Source organism: Suncus etruscus, chromosome 19 (assembly GCF_024139225.1).
Source record: "Suncus etruscus isolate mSunEtr1 chromosome 19, mSunEtr1.pri.cur, whole genome shotgun sequence".
Classification (NCBI taxonomy): Eukaryota; Metazoa; Chordata; class Mammalia; order Eulipotyphla; family Soricidae; genus Suncus; species Suncus etruscus.
In genome coordinates this window covers 19,614,402-19,630,064 of record NC_064866.1, presented here as the reverse complement: position 1 = coordinate 19,630,064, position 15,663 = coordinate 19,614,402, and the positions used below count along the sequence as shown (strand labels likewise).

Below are 15,663 nucleotides of genomic sequence, written 5' to 3'. Positions count from 1 at the left end.
TTGACACAGCAAAAAACAATCACTTTGTAGCTTATATATAAGAATCTCATGGATGTAGGAACTGAATAAATCATAAAGAGTCTTTATCGATAGATTCAGAATCAAATTTCCTTTTCGTTTATTTTTTTGGGTCACACCGAACAGTGCTCAGGGGTTACTCCTTGCTCTGCGCTCAGAAATCACTCCTGGCTCGGGGACCATCTGGGATACTGGGGATTGAACCCGCGTCTGTCCTGGGTCAGCCACGTGCAAAGCAAACGCCCTACCACCGTGCTACCACTCCAGCCCAAATTTCTTGTCTTTTAAGTCAAAGTGGTTTCCTCTCTATTAAGGATTTTCTTTTGTATAAGCATTATTTTGCTGGGGCTGAGTGATAATACAACAGATACAACTTGCATGGGGCCAACCATGGTTCAATTCCTGGCTCCGCATATGGTTCCCCAGGTCCCACCAAGAGTGATCCCTCAGAGTGGAGAGCCAGAAGTAAGCCCTATACATTGCCGGGCATAGCTCCCAAATCAAACCAAATGATTAATTTTGGTAAATATTAATTTTGGGGGGTAAATATTATTTTTTAAGGAGCCATACCCATTTGATGCTCAGGAGTTACTCCTGGCTATGTGCTCAGAAATCGCTCCTAGCTTGGAGGATCTTATGGGACACCAGGGATCAAACCACAGTCCGTCCTATGCTAGCACTTGCAAGGCAGATGCTTTACCTCTAGCACTACCTTTCCGGCCCCAATTTTGCTAAATATTATTAACCCATTAATAAAGGGACTACAACTTTACCTAATGGAGTTATATTTTGCATAATATTTTACAAATACATATAAAATACAATCAACAGTTAAAATTTAAAACAAAGTATTCAATTCATTATTATAAATACTATAGCTAGAACTTTTATTATTTAATTGTTTTGGGGTTTGGGTCACAATAGCTGTGTTCAGGGCTTATTGCTGGCTCTGCACTGAGGGTTCACTCCTGGAGGTTTATGTGGGACCACATAGGATATGGAGATGAAACATAGGCTGGTGTGAAAGTCAAGTACCCTAACTACTGTACTCTCTCTCCATAGGCCAGAGAACTGGCTTATAATAAGTCTATTTTTTGTTGTTTTATTTTTGGACCACACTTGGCGGCACTCAGTGGTTATTCCTGGCTCTGTACTCAGAAATTGCTCCTGGCAGGCTTGGGGGATCATATTGGATGCCAGGGATCAAACCCAGTTCCATACTGGATCCACTGCATGCAAGGCAAATGCTCTACTGCTGTGCTATCACTCTGGTCTCTGGTCCTAGAATAAGTCTTGATAATAAATAATATTATCTTTGCTTTTCATATTGAATCCTATATAAGAGATTACTGAGTCTTATAAAAGTAAAACAAAAAAATTAAATCCAGTAACACCACAAAACTACCCAAACTAACCCCTCCAAACCCCAAAACAAACCATGTACAAGAAAATGTGGAACAACGTATTTAATCCAGCCATGACTTCCATTTCTTCCCCTATCATTTTCCTTCATCTAATTTTAATTTAGTTAGTTTTGTTTTTGAGGCCAAAGCCAGTACTGGTCAGGGACCACACCTGGTGGGGCTCAGAGATTACTCCTGACTCTGTGCTCAGAAACTGCTTCTGGCAGGCATGGGTGGGGGGGGATCATCTGGGATACTGGGAATCGAACCTGGTTCTGTCCCGAGTCAGCCACATGTAAGGCAAACACCCTACTGCTGTGCTATCGCTCTGGCCCTACCATTGCTTATTTCTTCTCTTCATTATACTCTAGGGCCAAGCATGTTCTAAACACCCTCCATTTAAATCAATGCATTCCCTTATGCACTTACTCCATTGGTTTGAAGCCATACCTGGCAGTACTTAGGAATCAGTACTTAGTACTAAGTACTCAGGATTCACTGGCTATGCACTCAGGAATCACTTCTAGAGGTTCTTGGGGGACCATATGGGATGCCAGGGATTGAACCTGAGTCAGCTGTATGCAAGGCAAGTGCCTTACCCACTCTACTATTTCTCCGGCCTCTTGACTGGTATTCTAAATGCTCCCAGACTTTGAGACTTCTGTGATTTAAGGTAAAACAACCAAAGGGATACCACTTACTCAAGCACAAGTGCTGAATATCGATTTGAAGTCTTTGAAAAACTGACTTTTCCTTCCTATGTTTGCCGTCTACCTGCACAAAAGGACAAAGTTTTAATACTGGTGATTAATGCGAACCATATTTCTGTATTTTCAAGGTTTATTTTATTTTTTATTTTTATTTTTTGTTTTTTGGGTCACACCTGGATACGCTCAGGGTTACTCCTGGCTCTCTGCTGAGAAATCGCTCCTGGAAGGCTCAGGGGACTATATGGGATGCCGGAATTCGAACCACCATCCTTCTGCATGCAAGACAAACGCCCTACCTCCATGCTATCTCTCTGGCCCCTATTTTAAAGGTTTAGAGTGTTGATTCTTATATTTTAGCATTAAAAAGTAAAGTCTTGGGCTGGAGAGATAGCATGGAGGTAAAGCGTTTGCCTTTCATGCAAGAGGTCATCGGTTCGAATCCCAGCATCCCATATGGTCCCCTGTGCCTGCCAGGAGCAATTTCTGAGCATGGAGCCAGGAGTAACCCCTGAGCACTGCCGGGTGTGACCCAAAAACCACAAAAAAAAAAAAAAAAAAAAAAAAAGTAAAGTCTTTGCTGCTGGAGAGACCATCAGACTGAGCACATGCTCTGCATGCAGGAGGCCCGATTTAATCCCTCCAATACTGCCTGGAGCCAACTCAACTGGGAGTTGTCCCTGAGCACAACTGGGTATAGACCGAACATAAATCAATGAAACTAATAAGTAAAAAATAAGCTTAAAATATTGTGTGAGGAGAGAAGTAGAATGCCTGCTTCGAATACAGGCAGAGGGTGTGAGTGGAGGGAGATGGGGTACATTGGTGGTGGGAATGTTGCACTAGTGAAGGGGTGTATTCTTTTTTTTTTTTGGTTTTTGGGCCACACCCGGCGTTGCTCAGGGGTTACTCCTGGCTGTCTGCTCAGAAATAGCTCCTGGCAGGCTCAGGGGACCATATGGGACACCGGGATTCGAACCAACCACCTTTGGTCCTAGATCGGCTGCTTGCAAGGCAAACACCGCTGTGCTATCTCTCCGGGCCCAAGGGATGTATTTTTTTTGGGGGGGGGGGGGCACACCCTGTGACGCTCAGGGGTTACTCCTGGCTATGCACTCAGAAGTTGCTCCTGGCTTCTTGGGGGACCATATGGGATGCCGGGGGATCGAACCGCGGTCCGTCCTAGGCTAGCGCAGGCAAGGCAGGCACCTTACCTTACTCCCAAGGGGTGTATTTTTTTTGTGACTGAAACCCAACTATAGTCATGTTTGTAATCATGGTGTTAAAAAAAAAAAAAGGAAAAAAAAAGAATAATCTGTAAAACAAAAAAAAAATTGTGTGGGGAGAACTTTTGGGCCCCACCATGTAGTACTCAGGACTGACTGATTCCATCAATATTCAGGCAACCAAACTGGTGTTGACAGAATAAAAGGCATACATTTTACCTCCTGAATATTGCCTCTGGCTTAATTAAAAATGTTAAGACTGGAGCCAGAGAGACAGAACAGCAGATAAGACACTGACATTGTACGCAGGATACAATATTTTAGCATCCCAAAACTCATCAGGAGTGATCCTGAGCATAGCGCCAGGAGTCAGCCCTAACACCATGGGGTGTGGCCCCAAAACAACCAAATAAAAAGTTAAGACTATATAGTCTGATAAAAATTCCAAGATAGGGGCCGGAGAGGTGGCGCTAGAGGTGTCTACCTTACAAGCGCTAGCCAAGGAAGGATCACGGCGTCCCATATGGTCCCCCCAAGGCAGGGGCAATTTCTGAGCACTTAGCCAGGAGTAACCCCTGAGCATCAAATGGGTGTTGCCCAAACAAACAAACAAAAAATCCAAAATAGAGGGCCAGAGATAGCCTAGCATGGAGGTAGGGTATTTGCCTTGCATGCAGAAGGACGGTAATTTGAATCCCTGCATCCCATATGGTCCTCCGAACCTGGAAGGAGCGATTTCTGAGCTTAGAGCCAGGAGTAACCCCTGAGTGCTGCTGGGTGTAACCCAAAAACAAAACAAACAAAAAAAATCCAAAGTAACATTAACACTTTTATAGGCTTAAATATTTTCTAAATTATTATGTATAAGTAATTTAAGTCTAAAAGATCTCAATTCACTAAAGACCAAAGATTCACAGACACTGCATACTTATCTAATATGATTTAATAGCTCCTTTATCTGATTGTATATTTTTTTAGCTTGCTCTTTTTACTCTTCCTGAAAAATCATAATCAATCTGGTCTATACCCATGTATTTATGGGTTAATTTTTGTTTATTTTTGGGTCACACCTGGTGGGGCTCAGGGATTACTCCTGGCTCTGGACTCAGATATCACTCTTGGCAAGCTCAGGGGACCAAATGGGATGCCGGAATTTGAAACATATGGATTGGCTGTGTGCAAGGCAAATGCCCTACTGCTGTGCTATCTCTTTGGCCCCTATGGTTTTTAAATTCCACTGTGACTTGGACTTCTCTTGAGCAGCAGAGACATACTCAGTTGTAAATCAAAGTTCCACTTCAACAGCAAACTCATTCAAATTTCACCCTACATCATACTACCCTTCCTCTTATTTCTTTTTTTTTTAGCAGTTGTATCCTTTATTTTGGGTCACACCCGGCAGTGCTCAGGGGTTATTCCTGGCTCCAGGCTCAGAAATTGCTCCTGGCAGGCACGGGGGACCATATGGGGCGCCAGGATTCGATCCGATGACCTCCTGCATGAAAGGCAAACGCCTTACCTCCATGCTATCTCTCCGGCCCCCCTCTTATTTCTTATACAGTTTTAGTCACAGGGAAGGGCATAATTTAGCCACATAAGCCATAAATTAAAATGGAAATCACGGGGCCGGAGAGATAGCATGGAGATAAGGCATTTCCTTTCATGCAGAAGGTCGGTGGTTCGAATCTCGGCATCCCATATGGTCCCCCGAGCCTGCCAGGAGCGATTTCTGAGCATAGAGCCAGGAGGAACCCCTGAGCATTGCTGGGTGTGACCCCAAAACAAACAAAAAACTAAACAAACAAAAAAGGAAATCACTAACACCTTGTCTGTCACAGTGAACACCAAATCACCAAGTCTTGTGGTTTCAACAGTTCAGGATTTCTATTTTATTATTATTATTTTTAATTTTGGGGGACCATACCTGGCGGTACCAGGGGTTACTCCTGGCTCTGTGCTCAGAAATTGTTCCTGGCTTGGGGGACCATATGGGATGCCAAGGATTGAACCTGCATCTGTCCTCGGTCAGCCGTGTGCAAGGTAAACGCCCTACCACTGTGCTACCACTCAGGCCCCAGATCAGGATTTCTGATTCTTTTTTCCACAACTGTCTTAATTCTGACCTATTTCTTTCTTACTTTACTGGGAAGTGATTATCTCAAGCTCTTGACCTCAACTTTTCGACTCTAGATAGAGCATTAATAGCACTACTACGATGAATTTTTATTTGTTTGTTTTGGGGCCACACCTAGTGGTGATTAGGGGTCACTACTGGTTATGCGTTCAGAAATTGGTTCTGGAAGGCTTGGGGACCTTATGGGATGCTGGGGATCAAACCAAGACACTCTACTGCTGTGTTATCGCTTTGGCCATCTCTACAATGAATTTTATTTTATTGTTAAACCTCTTCTTCTTCTTTTTTTTTTTTTTTTGTCATTTTACTGGCCACATCTGGCAGTGCTCATATTGCCAGATATTAAACCTATGTCAGCTACATGCAAGGTAAATTCCCTATGTATGTATGTCTTTCCAGTTCCCTAAAACTCCCTTATTACTTCACTAACTCACATGTTCTTTTCATTTCCTCTAGAAAATTTCTATAACATATAAAGATTTTGGCTAGTATTCAAGTTTCCCTAGTGCCGAGTACTTGCCATTTTCATAACATCTAGCATAATGAACCAAAATATTAAGACATGTGCCCTCTAACTGTGTCAAAAGAAATATATTTTCTGTTGTTTGCTTGATAAGTAGCAGGCAAGAATCAAGCTTCTTCCTTCAAATGAAACAAGACGTTCCAGTTCAACCCTTTTCTCTCATCTTACATTTCATTATTGCTTGAGTTTTGCTTCCCACAAGAAACTTCCATTGGGGCCGGAGAGATAGCATGGAGGTAGGGCATTTGCCTTGCATGCAGAAGGATGATGATTTGAATCCCGGCATCCCATATGGTCCCCTGAGCCTGCCAGGAGTGATTTCTTTCTTTTTTTTTTTTTTTTGGTTTTTGGACCACACCCGCCGATGCTCAGGGGTTACTCCTTGGCTGTCTGTCAGAAATAGCTCCTGGCAGGCACGGGGGACCAAATGAGACACCGGGATTCGAACCAACCACCTTAGGTCCTGGATCGGCTGATTGCAAGGCAAACGCCACTGTGCTATTTCTCCGGGGCCAGGAGTGATTTCTAAGCGTAGAGCCAGGAGGAACCCCTGAGTGCTGCCGGTGTGACCCAAAAGCCAAAAAAAAAAAAAAAAAAGAAAGAAACTTCTGTCACACTGAGATGTTTTTATTTTCCTAAGGCACTTGCTTATATTGCTTCTGCTCCTAATAATTCTTCTTAAATCCTCTTTCTACCAAATACTAACTCTCACCTTTTACCACATAGCTCAAGTACCATCTTTTTGGTGTACTACCATCTTTTATCTTCAGTAAAACTTGTTTCTCTAACATTGTGCAGTCTTTTTCTCAAATTTTAACACTTACAAAAAACTCAATTATGGGCCAGAGAGAAAGCACATTGGTGGGGCATTTGATTGCAAGTGGCCGACCCAGTACCAAGAGTGGTTCGAATCTCGGCATCCCATGTTGTCTTCTGTGCCTGCCATGAGCGATTTCTGAGTGGGGAACCAGGGGTAAACCCTGAGTGCCACCGAGTGTGGCCCAAACAAACAAAAAAACCAATTATTTGATCTGTTTGTTTATCTCTCATTTCTGAATATAAGCATTAAATAGTATTGGTATCATAATTTTTCAAAGTCTAACAGGGTGCCTATAAGGAAGCTCAATGTTCACTGAATGAGTATTGAGTGGAATAGAGATTAGAACCTGGGATTTGTTTGTTTATGCATTTTTGGGGTCATACCCAGAAGTGGCTCTGGGGGCCCAGCTCTGAGTTGAGATTGGCACCTGGGGTCTTTTATTATTATTATTATTATTATTATTATTATTTTTTTTTTTTGTTCATACCTGGCAGCACTCAGGGGACACTACTGGCTCTATGCTCAGAAATCACTCCTGGAAGGCTCAGAAGACCATATGGGATGCCGGGATTCGAACCACCATCCTTCTGCATGCAAGGCAAACGCCTCACCTCCATGCTATCTCTCCTGCCCCGGGCCTTTAATTTTTTGGTTTTTGGACTATACTCAGGGGCACTCAAGGGTTACTTGTGGCTCTGCGCTTAGAAATCATTCCTGGCAGGCTTGGGGGAACCATATGGGATCCTGGAGATCAAACCTGAGTCTATCCCAGTTCCTCTGCGTGCAAGGCAAACAACTTACTGCTATTGCTATCACCATTGGGATTTTAACTTAGTTTGAACTTAATTCTTTCCATATTGTTTCTTGTTTTTGTAAAACTAATTCAGAAGTTAGATCATTTAATTTTTTTTAAAACAAGAAAAGTGCAAACATTTGGTTACTAATATAGTGTCATGGTTTCCCTTACCTTGAATCTTGTGGTCACCTTCTCCACGAGGATAAAATGAACGTTTTCAGCATCTTTTAAGGCAATATCAACCCAATGAGATAATTTTCCTTTTCCGGCACCAAACTCAATGAAGCATCTTCCTGGGCCAAGTAACTTTAGTTTTTCAATGTTACCTAAAATAGAAGCCTACAAACTTCATAAAATTATTTTATACACGAGAGCATCATTTATCTCAAATGGGAAAATAGCACGGTAGTTACTAAATAAGGCAAGTTCAAATGGTAAGTTTTGATATAAATTTTTTGTCTCTAGCTTTTAAGTATTATTCTAGAGTACTCAAACCCATGTCTACAGTGAATTTTGTTTTTGTTTTTTGTTTTTTGGGCCACATCCGGCAGTGCTCAGGGGTTCCTCCTGGCTATCTGCTCAGAAATAGCTCCTGGCAGGCATGGGGGACCATATGGGATGCCGGGATTCAAACCAACCACCTTGGGTCCTGGATCAGCTGCTTGCAAGGCAAACACTGCTGTGCTATCTCTCGGCCCTGTCTACAGTGAAATTTACTCTATGCTTATATATATTTAAATTGAAAGATAAATATAATCTCATTATTGACTATATTTAGAAATAAATCAAAGATAGCTTTTTTGTTTTGTTTTGTTTTTTGTTTTTGGGGTCACACCCAGCAGCGCTCAGGGGTTACTCCTGGCTCTGCACTCAGATATCGCTCCTGGCAGGCTTGGGGCACCATATGAGATGCTGGGATTCGAACCATCATCCTTTTGCATGCAAGGCAAACGCCTTACCTCCATGCTATCTCTCCAGTCTCTAATCAAAGATAGCTTTAAAGATCATTTTTATAAAGTTGTTATGGTTTGGGCAGCTGGCAGACCTCCGCATGTGCCAGCGGCCTTTTGGCCTGGCCTAGGGTGGGGGGCCCGGACCTGGGTCACCCGACCCCCCTCTCCCCCTTTCCCCCGGATCTCCAGGTGGGTTTCTGGGAGGAGCTGATGGGGCACCCTGGGTTTTCCCCACTCCCAGGCCGGGTCTGGGGACCGGCCTAGGTTGGGCTTAAATCCCTGTCCTTCGGGCTTGGGAGGGTCTCTCTCCCTTCCTGGAGCAGGATTTTTAGCAGCACGGGCGGGCAGCTGGCAGACCTCCGCATGTGCCAGCGGCCTTTTGGCCTGGCCTAGGGTGGGGGGCCCGGACCTGGGTCACCCGACCCCCCTCTCCCCCTTTCCTCCGGATCTCCAGGTGGGTTTCTGGGAGGAGCTGATGGGGCACCCTGGGTTTTCCACACTCCCAGGCCGGCTCCAGTGGTTGGCTTAGGGGGTGGCGTTTGATCTGGGGGGTGGCAGATAATTGCTCAGCTATACTCAGGCTGTCACTGGCAATTTCATACCAGTCTACATTTTGAAATATGCTCCTCCCAAGCATCAGTACCCCAGATTTACCCTTCTTAACTTCAGTAACACACAGCTTTAATCTCTGACCAAAGACATACAGTAGATCTTCCAAATCCCAGATTTAGAAGGACACAAATCGAACACATATTGAACACATATATCTTTTGAATATTTTATGATTATTTTCTTTAACTGCTGAAACTCTCTATATATTCTTATACCATGATGTTTCTATCCACTTTTCATCTTGTCTTTTCTTTGTAAGCTGTTCAGTAAGGATTGTTGGTGGAACTGTCCCTCAGTTTGATGCCTATGATTGGACTATGTCATGGAAATTGCTGGTCTTGCTCCTATAGCCTCCAGATGCACCAATAACGCTTCATGACATTGATCCTTGTTTGCATAGACACATTAAAATGGGAAAACACTATACATACAGTTTAGTTATTATCTAATAAATCTCAATACAATGTACCTTACACCCTGAATATTGATATAATGACCTGGCACAGGCCTCAGATGAATGGGCATTCTCCATTCACGCTGGAACCAGGCAAGCTATCTACGAAACATCCAAGGTCTTTTATAGCAACAGTTGGAAGCAGTCCTCTACCAGGAAAGACACTACCAAGGGTGTGACATCGACCTCCTAAAAAGACACTTCCGTTTATACTGAGAAGATGTGACAATAACAATGACCTGAGAGAAGACATGACAAAAACAATGACCTGCTCTACAGGACATGGTTCTCTCTATTGCCCCTTAAGTGTGAAGTGAAACGAGAGGATGCTCTGCACCATCCTGACTGCAATATGGGATATGCAGACTCCAGGATCTTTAATACAGAAGCATGATACCAACAACAGAGACTATGTGAGGAATGGAGGTGTATTGCCACTACAGACGATGACTTGAATTGGACAAACTAGTTTGCCTGGAGCCTAGAGTCAGTCCTGTGCCAGGAAACTTCAGGGGTAAGGTCTCCATGTTTTTAGACCATAATTTGTCTTTCCATGTCCTTTATGTTTTGGTGGGCCTATGCAAACAAATGCCACTTTAATATCGTTTTTTACTATGTTCCCTTGACTCCAATCCTTAAGAAAAACAACCCATTAAAACTTTTGAGGTTAACTTAAACTAGTAAGCATGTGCATGGAACTAGATAAATGTACTTTGCCCTCAATGTTTAAAGAGTTACATAAGTCTAATATCTTTAGATTATATGGTGTGCTGCTAAGAAACAATATGTACTACAACTGGGGATTTGAGGGACAAAGTAATTGTATTGTACATGGGTTCAGTTTTGTTTTTCTTAATGTTCTTTGGCTGAAAGTTCAAGGCTGGGATATCATCGATGGGACTACTGAGAATCCTGTTTATGGGTGATTGGGCTTCCACTGTAACTTTACCCTGTCCTCTTTCTTTGCATCTTTGTTGTCATAATTAAAATAATAAAAAAAAATAATTATAAAAAAAAAAAAAAGTTGTTATGGTTTAACCATACCTGCTGTTTCAAGTGTTTGGCTGCAGAATCCCCATTCTTAGGGTCATTAAGGGCATCATGCAATGCTGGGTGGGACATAATTTGATTTTTAAGTGTAGAATTCAAACCTGTTTCAAATATAAGCATAAAAGTTTATATAAATAAGCAAACCAAACCCACCAAAAGTCTCTAAATCATGGCAGTAAGTCACACTTACTTATGTTGTATAATTCATACTGCTATCAATTTAATACAATACCTAAATATACTAATTTTTTAAATCAATTTGAGCAGACTTACCTTTACACGCTTTTCTCAATTTCTTAATTAAGTTTTCTAGCTGCTCTTCAGAGAGAGAAGAAATTGGAACCTGTATACAGAAACAGGGCATGAGAACTAATTACTAATAATACTGATCCTAGAAATTCATTTAAAGCCAAAACAACTGATTTATTCCAAACAAAAACTAGAAATTGATTTAATCACAATATGGAGATAGCTCATCATAAAATTGAAAACTAAGCCAAGTATTTACCACATGTTCAGGTACTTCGGTTTCATCTTTCAAGCCTGCATTAATATCTTGAATAAAGAAGTCCTAAACAAAAACAAAGGAAAATCATAGGAATAATTATTAATTGAAAACTCACAAAAAAATAAACTGAAAACTCCATTCTTCATTATACTCTACCTTCCATCCTCCCTGCCTTAGTTATGTGTTAAATAAGTACTGAATATCTACTACAGTCATTAATTTTGTTTAAGTAACAAAGATTCACCACAGCCAGAAAAATAAAAAATTCTTTGGATCAGAGCGATAGCAATAGTAGGACATTTGCCTTGCACGTGGCTGACCTGGGACAGACCCCGGTTCGACCCTCGGCATCTCAAATGGTCCTCTGAGCCTGCCAGGAGCAATTTCTGAGCACAGACCCAGGACCAACCCCTAAGCACTACCAGATGTGGCCCAAAAAGAAAAAAAAGTAAAAACCTCCAATAATGTCTGAGCTCATAGATCTTATATTCGAGTAAAGCAAAGAGTTCAGCTCAATAAGGCTCTATCGGGGCCGGGCGGTGGCGCGAGAGGTAAGGTGCCTGCCTTACCTGCGCTAGCCTTGGACAGGACCGCGGTTCGATCCCCCGGCGTCCCATATGGTCCCCCAAGCCAGGAGCGACTTCTGAGCACATAGCCAGGAGTAACTCCTGAGCGTCACCGGGTGTGGCCCAAAAACCAAAAAAATAAATAAATAAATAAAATAAGGCTCTATCTTGGGCCCTTATATTCTAATACTTTCTAATACCTTTTTTTTAATTTGGGTCATACTTTCTAATACCTTTTTTTTTAATTTGGGTCATACTCGACAGTGCTCAGGGCTTACCCCTTGCTTTGCACTCAAGGGTCACTCCTAGCCAGTTTGAGGAACAACAGAAAATGGTGGGATTTGAATCCCTGTTGCTATGTGCAAGGCATGTGTCCTACCTACTGTACAATTGCTCTGGCCCCAATATTCTAATACTCTTTTTTCTTGGGGGGCCATACACACAGCATTCAGGGGTTATTCCTGGTTCTGTGCTCAAAAATTACTCCTGGCAGGCTCAGGGACTATCTGGGATGCCAGGGATTGAATCCGGGTCTAATACTTCTGGATGGTTTTTATATTTTTTTTTATATTTATTTTGGTTTTTGGGTCACACCCAGTGCTCAGTGGTCACTCCTGGCTCTGTACTCAGAAATTGCCCCTGGCAGGCTCTGGGGACCATATGGGATACTGAATTTCGAATCACCATCTGTCCTGGATTGGCTGTGCAAGGCAAATGCCTTAGCGCTGTGCTAGCTCTCTGGCCCTAATACTTCTTGTTTTTGGGTCACACCTGGCAGTGCTCAGGATTTACTCCTGGCTTTATGCTCAGAAATTGATCCTGGCAGGCTCGGGGGACCATATGGGATGCTGGGATTCGAACCACCGTCCTTCTGCATGCAAGGCAAATACCTTACCTCCATGCTATCTGATCGGCCCCTACCTTAATACTTCTAATTTAAAAGTTTAACCTATCAACGGAGGACTATGTTAGCTATACTTAAGGTGTATAACAAAAACATGCCACACTTATCACTAGTCTTACTGATGAAATGCTTACAGGTTTTGGTTTCTCTCTTGAGTTACATTTTTTCAAATGCTTTGCAAGTTGATCTTCATATACAGTGCTAAATTTAAAGAGAAAATAATATAACATATGACTTGGAACAATTATTGCTTCTAACACAGAAAAAAATTTAAATATAATCAATGAAAATCACTGTCTCTTTTATTGAGTCATACTTACTGTTTTGGATCTAAAGGACATAGGATTCTTTTCCGAGAATTTTCTTCCTAGAAAGAAAACGGATATCTCTATTTAATAAAACATTATGTTCACTACTTCCAGAAAACTTTGCTGTAATTATAAGCTTAAACTGCTATCTTAGGTACCACTAAGAAAAATTGCTGCTGTTACGACATATCATTGGTTTTTTTTCTTTTTTGGTTTTTGGGTCACACCCAGCAGCACTCCAGGGTTACTCCTGGCTCTGCACTCAGGAATTGCTCCTGGCAGGCTCAGAAGACCATATGGGATGTCAGGATTCGAATCACTGTCAGTCCTGGGTTGGCTGTGTGCAAGGCAAACGCCCCAACACTGTGCTATTACTCCAGTACTGCATTTACATTAAGATTTTTATCTCACAGATATACAAATGTGGGGAAAGAATGTCTGAGAAACAGTAAAATGTGGCACTTTAGAATCTTATGCGGTTAGTCTTATTGACATGCAGTGGGGATCGAACAGTGATCCGTCATAGGTCATAGGTCAGCTGCATGCAAGATAAATGCCCTACCGCTATGCCACCACTTGGGCCTCATGGTGCTTGGGATTCTATGTAGTGGCGGGATTAAATCTAAGCCTACCTGCTTGCAAAGCTAAGTCTGTGGAGCTAGCAGCTCTCTGGCCAGGGAACATCTTCCAGGCATTGCCAACTGATTCAAGGGAGGTAAAAATTACCCTCGCTCAGGAATCATAGGGAATCTCAGCTACTACAGACAGGTAAGTGAAGATGGAAGGGCAGGGAAGATTACATGACACTTCGCACTGTAGGTATGACCCTGGAGGACCCTAGAACCGGTGACTCTGTGATTGGGTCCATTATGCTGGGTGTTACTCTGGAACCGCTGAGAGGCACCCCCATGCTCCCCAAAATAAGATGGTCACATAACAATTATATTGTGACTCAGATCAAGCAGGAGGCCCACAGTTGAAAAAAGAAACACGTGTTTAAAGGAACTATTAACATATATGTCACTACTGTCTGGGAGCACAGTGAGACTGTGAGAATCTAAATCTAGTCATAATAAATCTAGACATAAAACCGATTAATGTCTAGTGATCTCTTTAAGACCAATCCTACATGTTGTTCTTTTTTTTTGGTTATAGCCAGCAGCACTCGGGGGTTAGAGGTTACTAGTGGCAGGCTTGGGATGCCAGGAATCAAACCTGGGGTGACCACAGGCATGGCAAATGCCCTACCCACTGTGCTACCACTCTGGCCCCTTACATGTTCTTTTCCTTTTCTTTTTTTTTTTTAATAAACATTCAGCTTCTCATTTATCATTCAATTCATCATTCATTCATTGCTACTGGGGATGGGGACTCAGGGACACCCGAGGATGGTATACCATAGGCACTACCATGGATCCACTTCTGAGCTCCTCTTTGTCAATCACTGTTCACACCATCTATGTTTTAAATAAACAGATGTCCAGGCCTTGACGATACAAGAATATGAACAACCAAGATCAAATCAAACAAAATTTGTATGCTTTTAGACCTCGATTTTTCCAATCTAGAAAGTCATTTCTGACATGCTTTTAAATCTTCCTCTTCCTAGCCAGCAGAGCAGTGGGAAAGACATTGCTTTTCAAAGATTGCACATCTAGAATTTCATTTAAACCCATTATTTCCTCTCTGCCTCATTCAACCAGAAGGCAGATGAGATAGTTCCTGAGCTGATGAGGAGAAGGAAACATCCCCAGAGAACCCCGATCCTAGTTCCTTTTTTTGTTTGTTAAGTTGATTTTTATTGGGGGGTTTTCAGGGGTTACTCCTGGCTTGGTCACTACTTCCAGGAGCACAGTGAGACTGTGAGGATCTAGATCTAGTATTCCCTTGTGACTAATGTCACACAGCCTGCAGTTACTTCCAGATGTCACCCCAAGACATGAAACCGATTAACATCTAGTGATTGATCTTTTTAAGACCAATCCTACATGTTGTTCTTATTTTTTTGTTATAGCCAGCAGCAATCAGGGATTAGGGGTTACTACTGGCAGGCCCATATGGGATGTTGGGGAATCGAACTCTGGTCCTTCCCTTCAGGTGCAAGGCAAAGAAACCTTAGGGAAATCCAGGCTGGCATTTTGATCCAGAGAAGACAGTGAGTGTACAAATGGGGGGGCTCGAAAGGCGAGGATGCATTGATGAAAAGGAAAAACCTGGGGATCCGAAAGGCAAAGCAGCAGAAATGTGGGCCCGGAGAGATAGCACAGCGGCGTTTGCCTTGCAAGCAGCCGATCCAGGACCAAAGGTGGTTGGTTCGAATCCCGGTGTCCCATATGGTCCCCCGTGCCTGCCAGGAGCTATTTCTGAGCAGACAGTCAGGAGTAACCCCTGAGCACCGCCGGGTGTGGCCCAAAAAACCAAAAAAAAAAAAAAAAAAAAAAAAAAGCAGCAGAAATGTGACCCAGAAATGGTAAAGGTGCTTGGGCAATACCAGACCTCTGCAGCTCCAGCGTGCTCCCCGCAGAATCTCTTCCCTGCTGCTACCACCATCCTGCAGAACCTCTTTTTTTTTTCCACGAAGTAGCCACACCGACCCTCAGCTGGAAAGCCAGTCCCATGGGGTGCAGTGGGTGCAGAAGCTGCCATCACTTCCAGCCAGGCTCTCCAGGGGCCTCCTTGCC

At 42.8% G+C, this 15,663-nt stretch overlaps 1 protein-coding gene across 1 annotated transcript in view; it reads right to left on the bottom strand.

Annotated features, from left to right (window-relative positions):
- The window catches only part of TRMT13 (tRNA methyltransferase 13 homolog), a 22,639-nt gene extending 6,976 nt beyond the window's left edge, over nucleotides 1-15,663 (bottom strand). The window contains exons 1-8 of the mRNA XM_049765848.1: nucleotides 15,479-15,663; nucleotides 12,995-13,041; nucleotides 12,809-12,875; nucleotides 11,205-11,267; nucleotides 10,970-11,039; nucleotides 10,691-10,797; nucleotides 7,799-7,966; nucleotides 2,123-2,195 (exon numbers count right to left, since the gene is read on the bottom strand). Coding sequence (XP_049621805.1) covers nucleotides 2,123-2,195; nucleotides 7,799-7,966; nucleotides 10,691-10,797; nucleotides 10,970-11,039; nucleotides 11,205-11,267; nucleotides 12,809-12,875; nucleotides 12,995-13,041; nucleotides 15,479-15,628 — 745 coding nt within the window. The 5' untranslated portion in view covers nucleotides 15,629-15,663. The remainder of the gene's footprint in view (nucleotides 1-2,122; nucleotides 2,196-7,798; nucleotides 7,967-10,690; nucleotides 10,798-10,969; nucleotides 11,040-11,204; nucleotides 11,268-12,808; nucleotides 12,876-12,994; nucleotides 13,042-15,478) is intronic.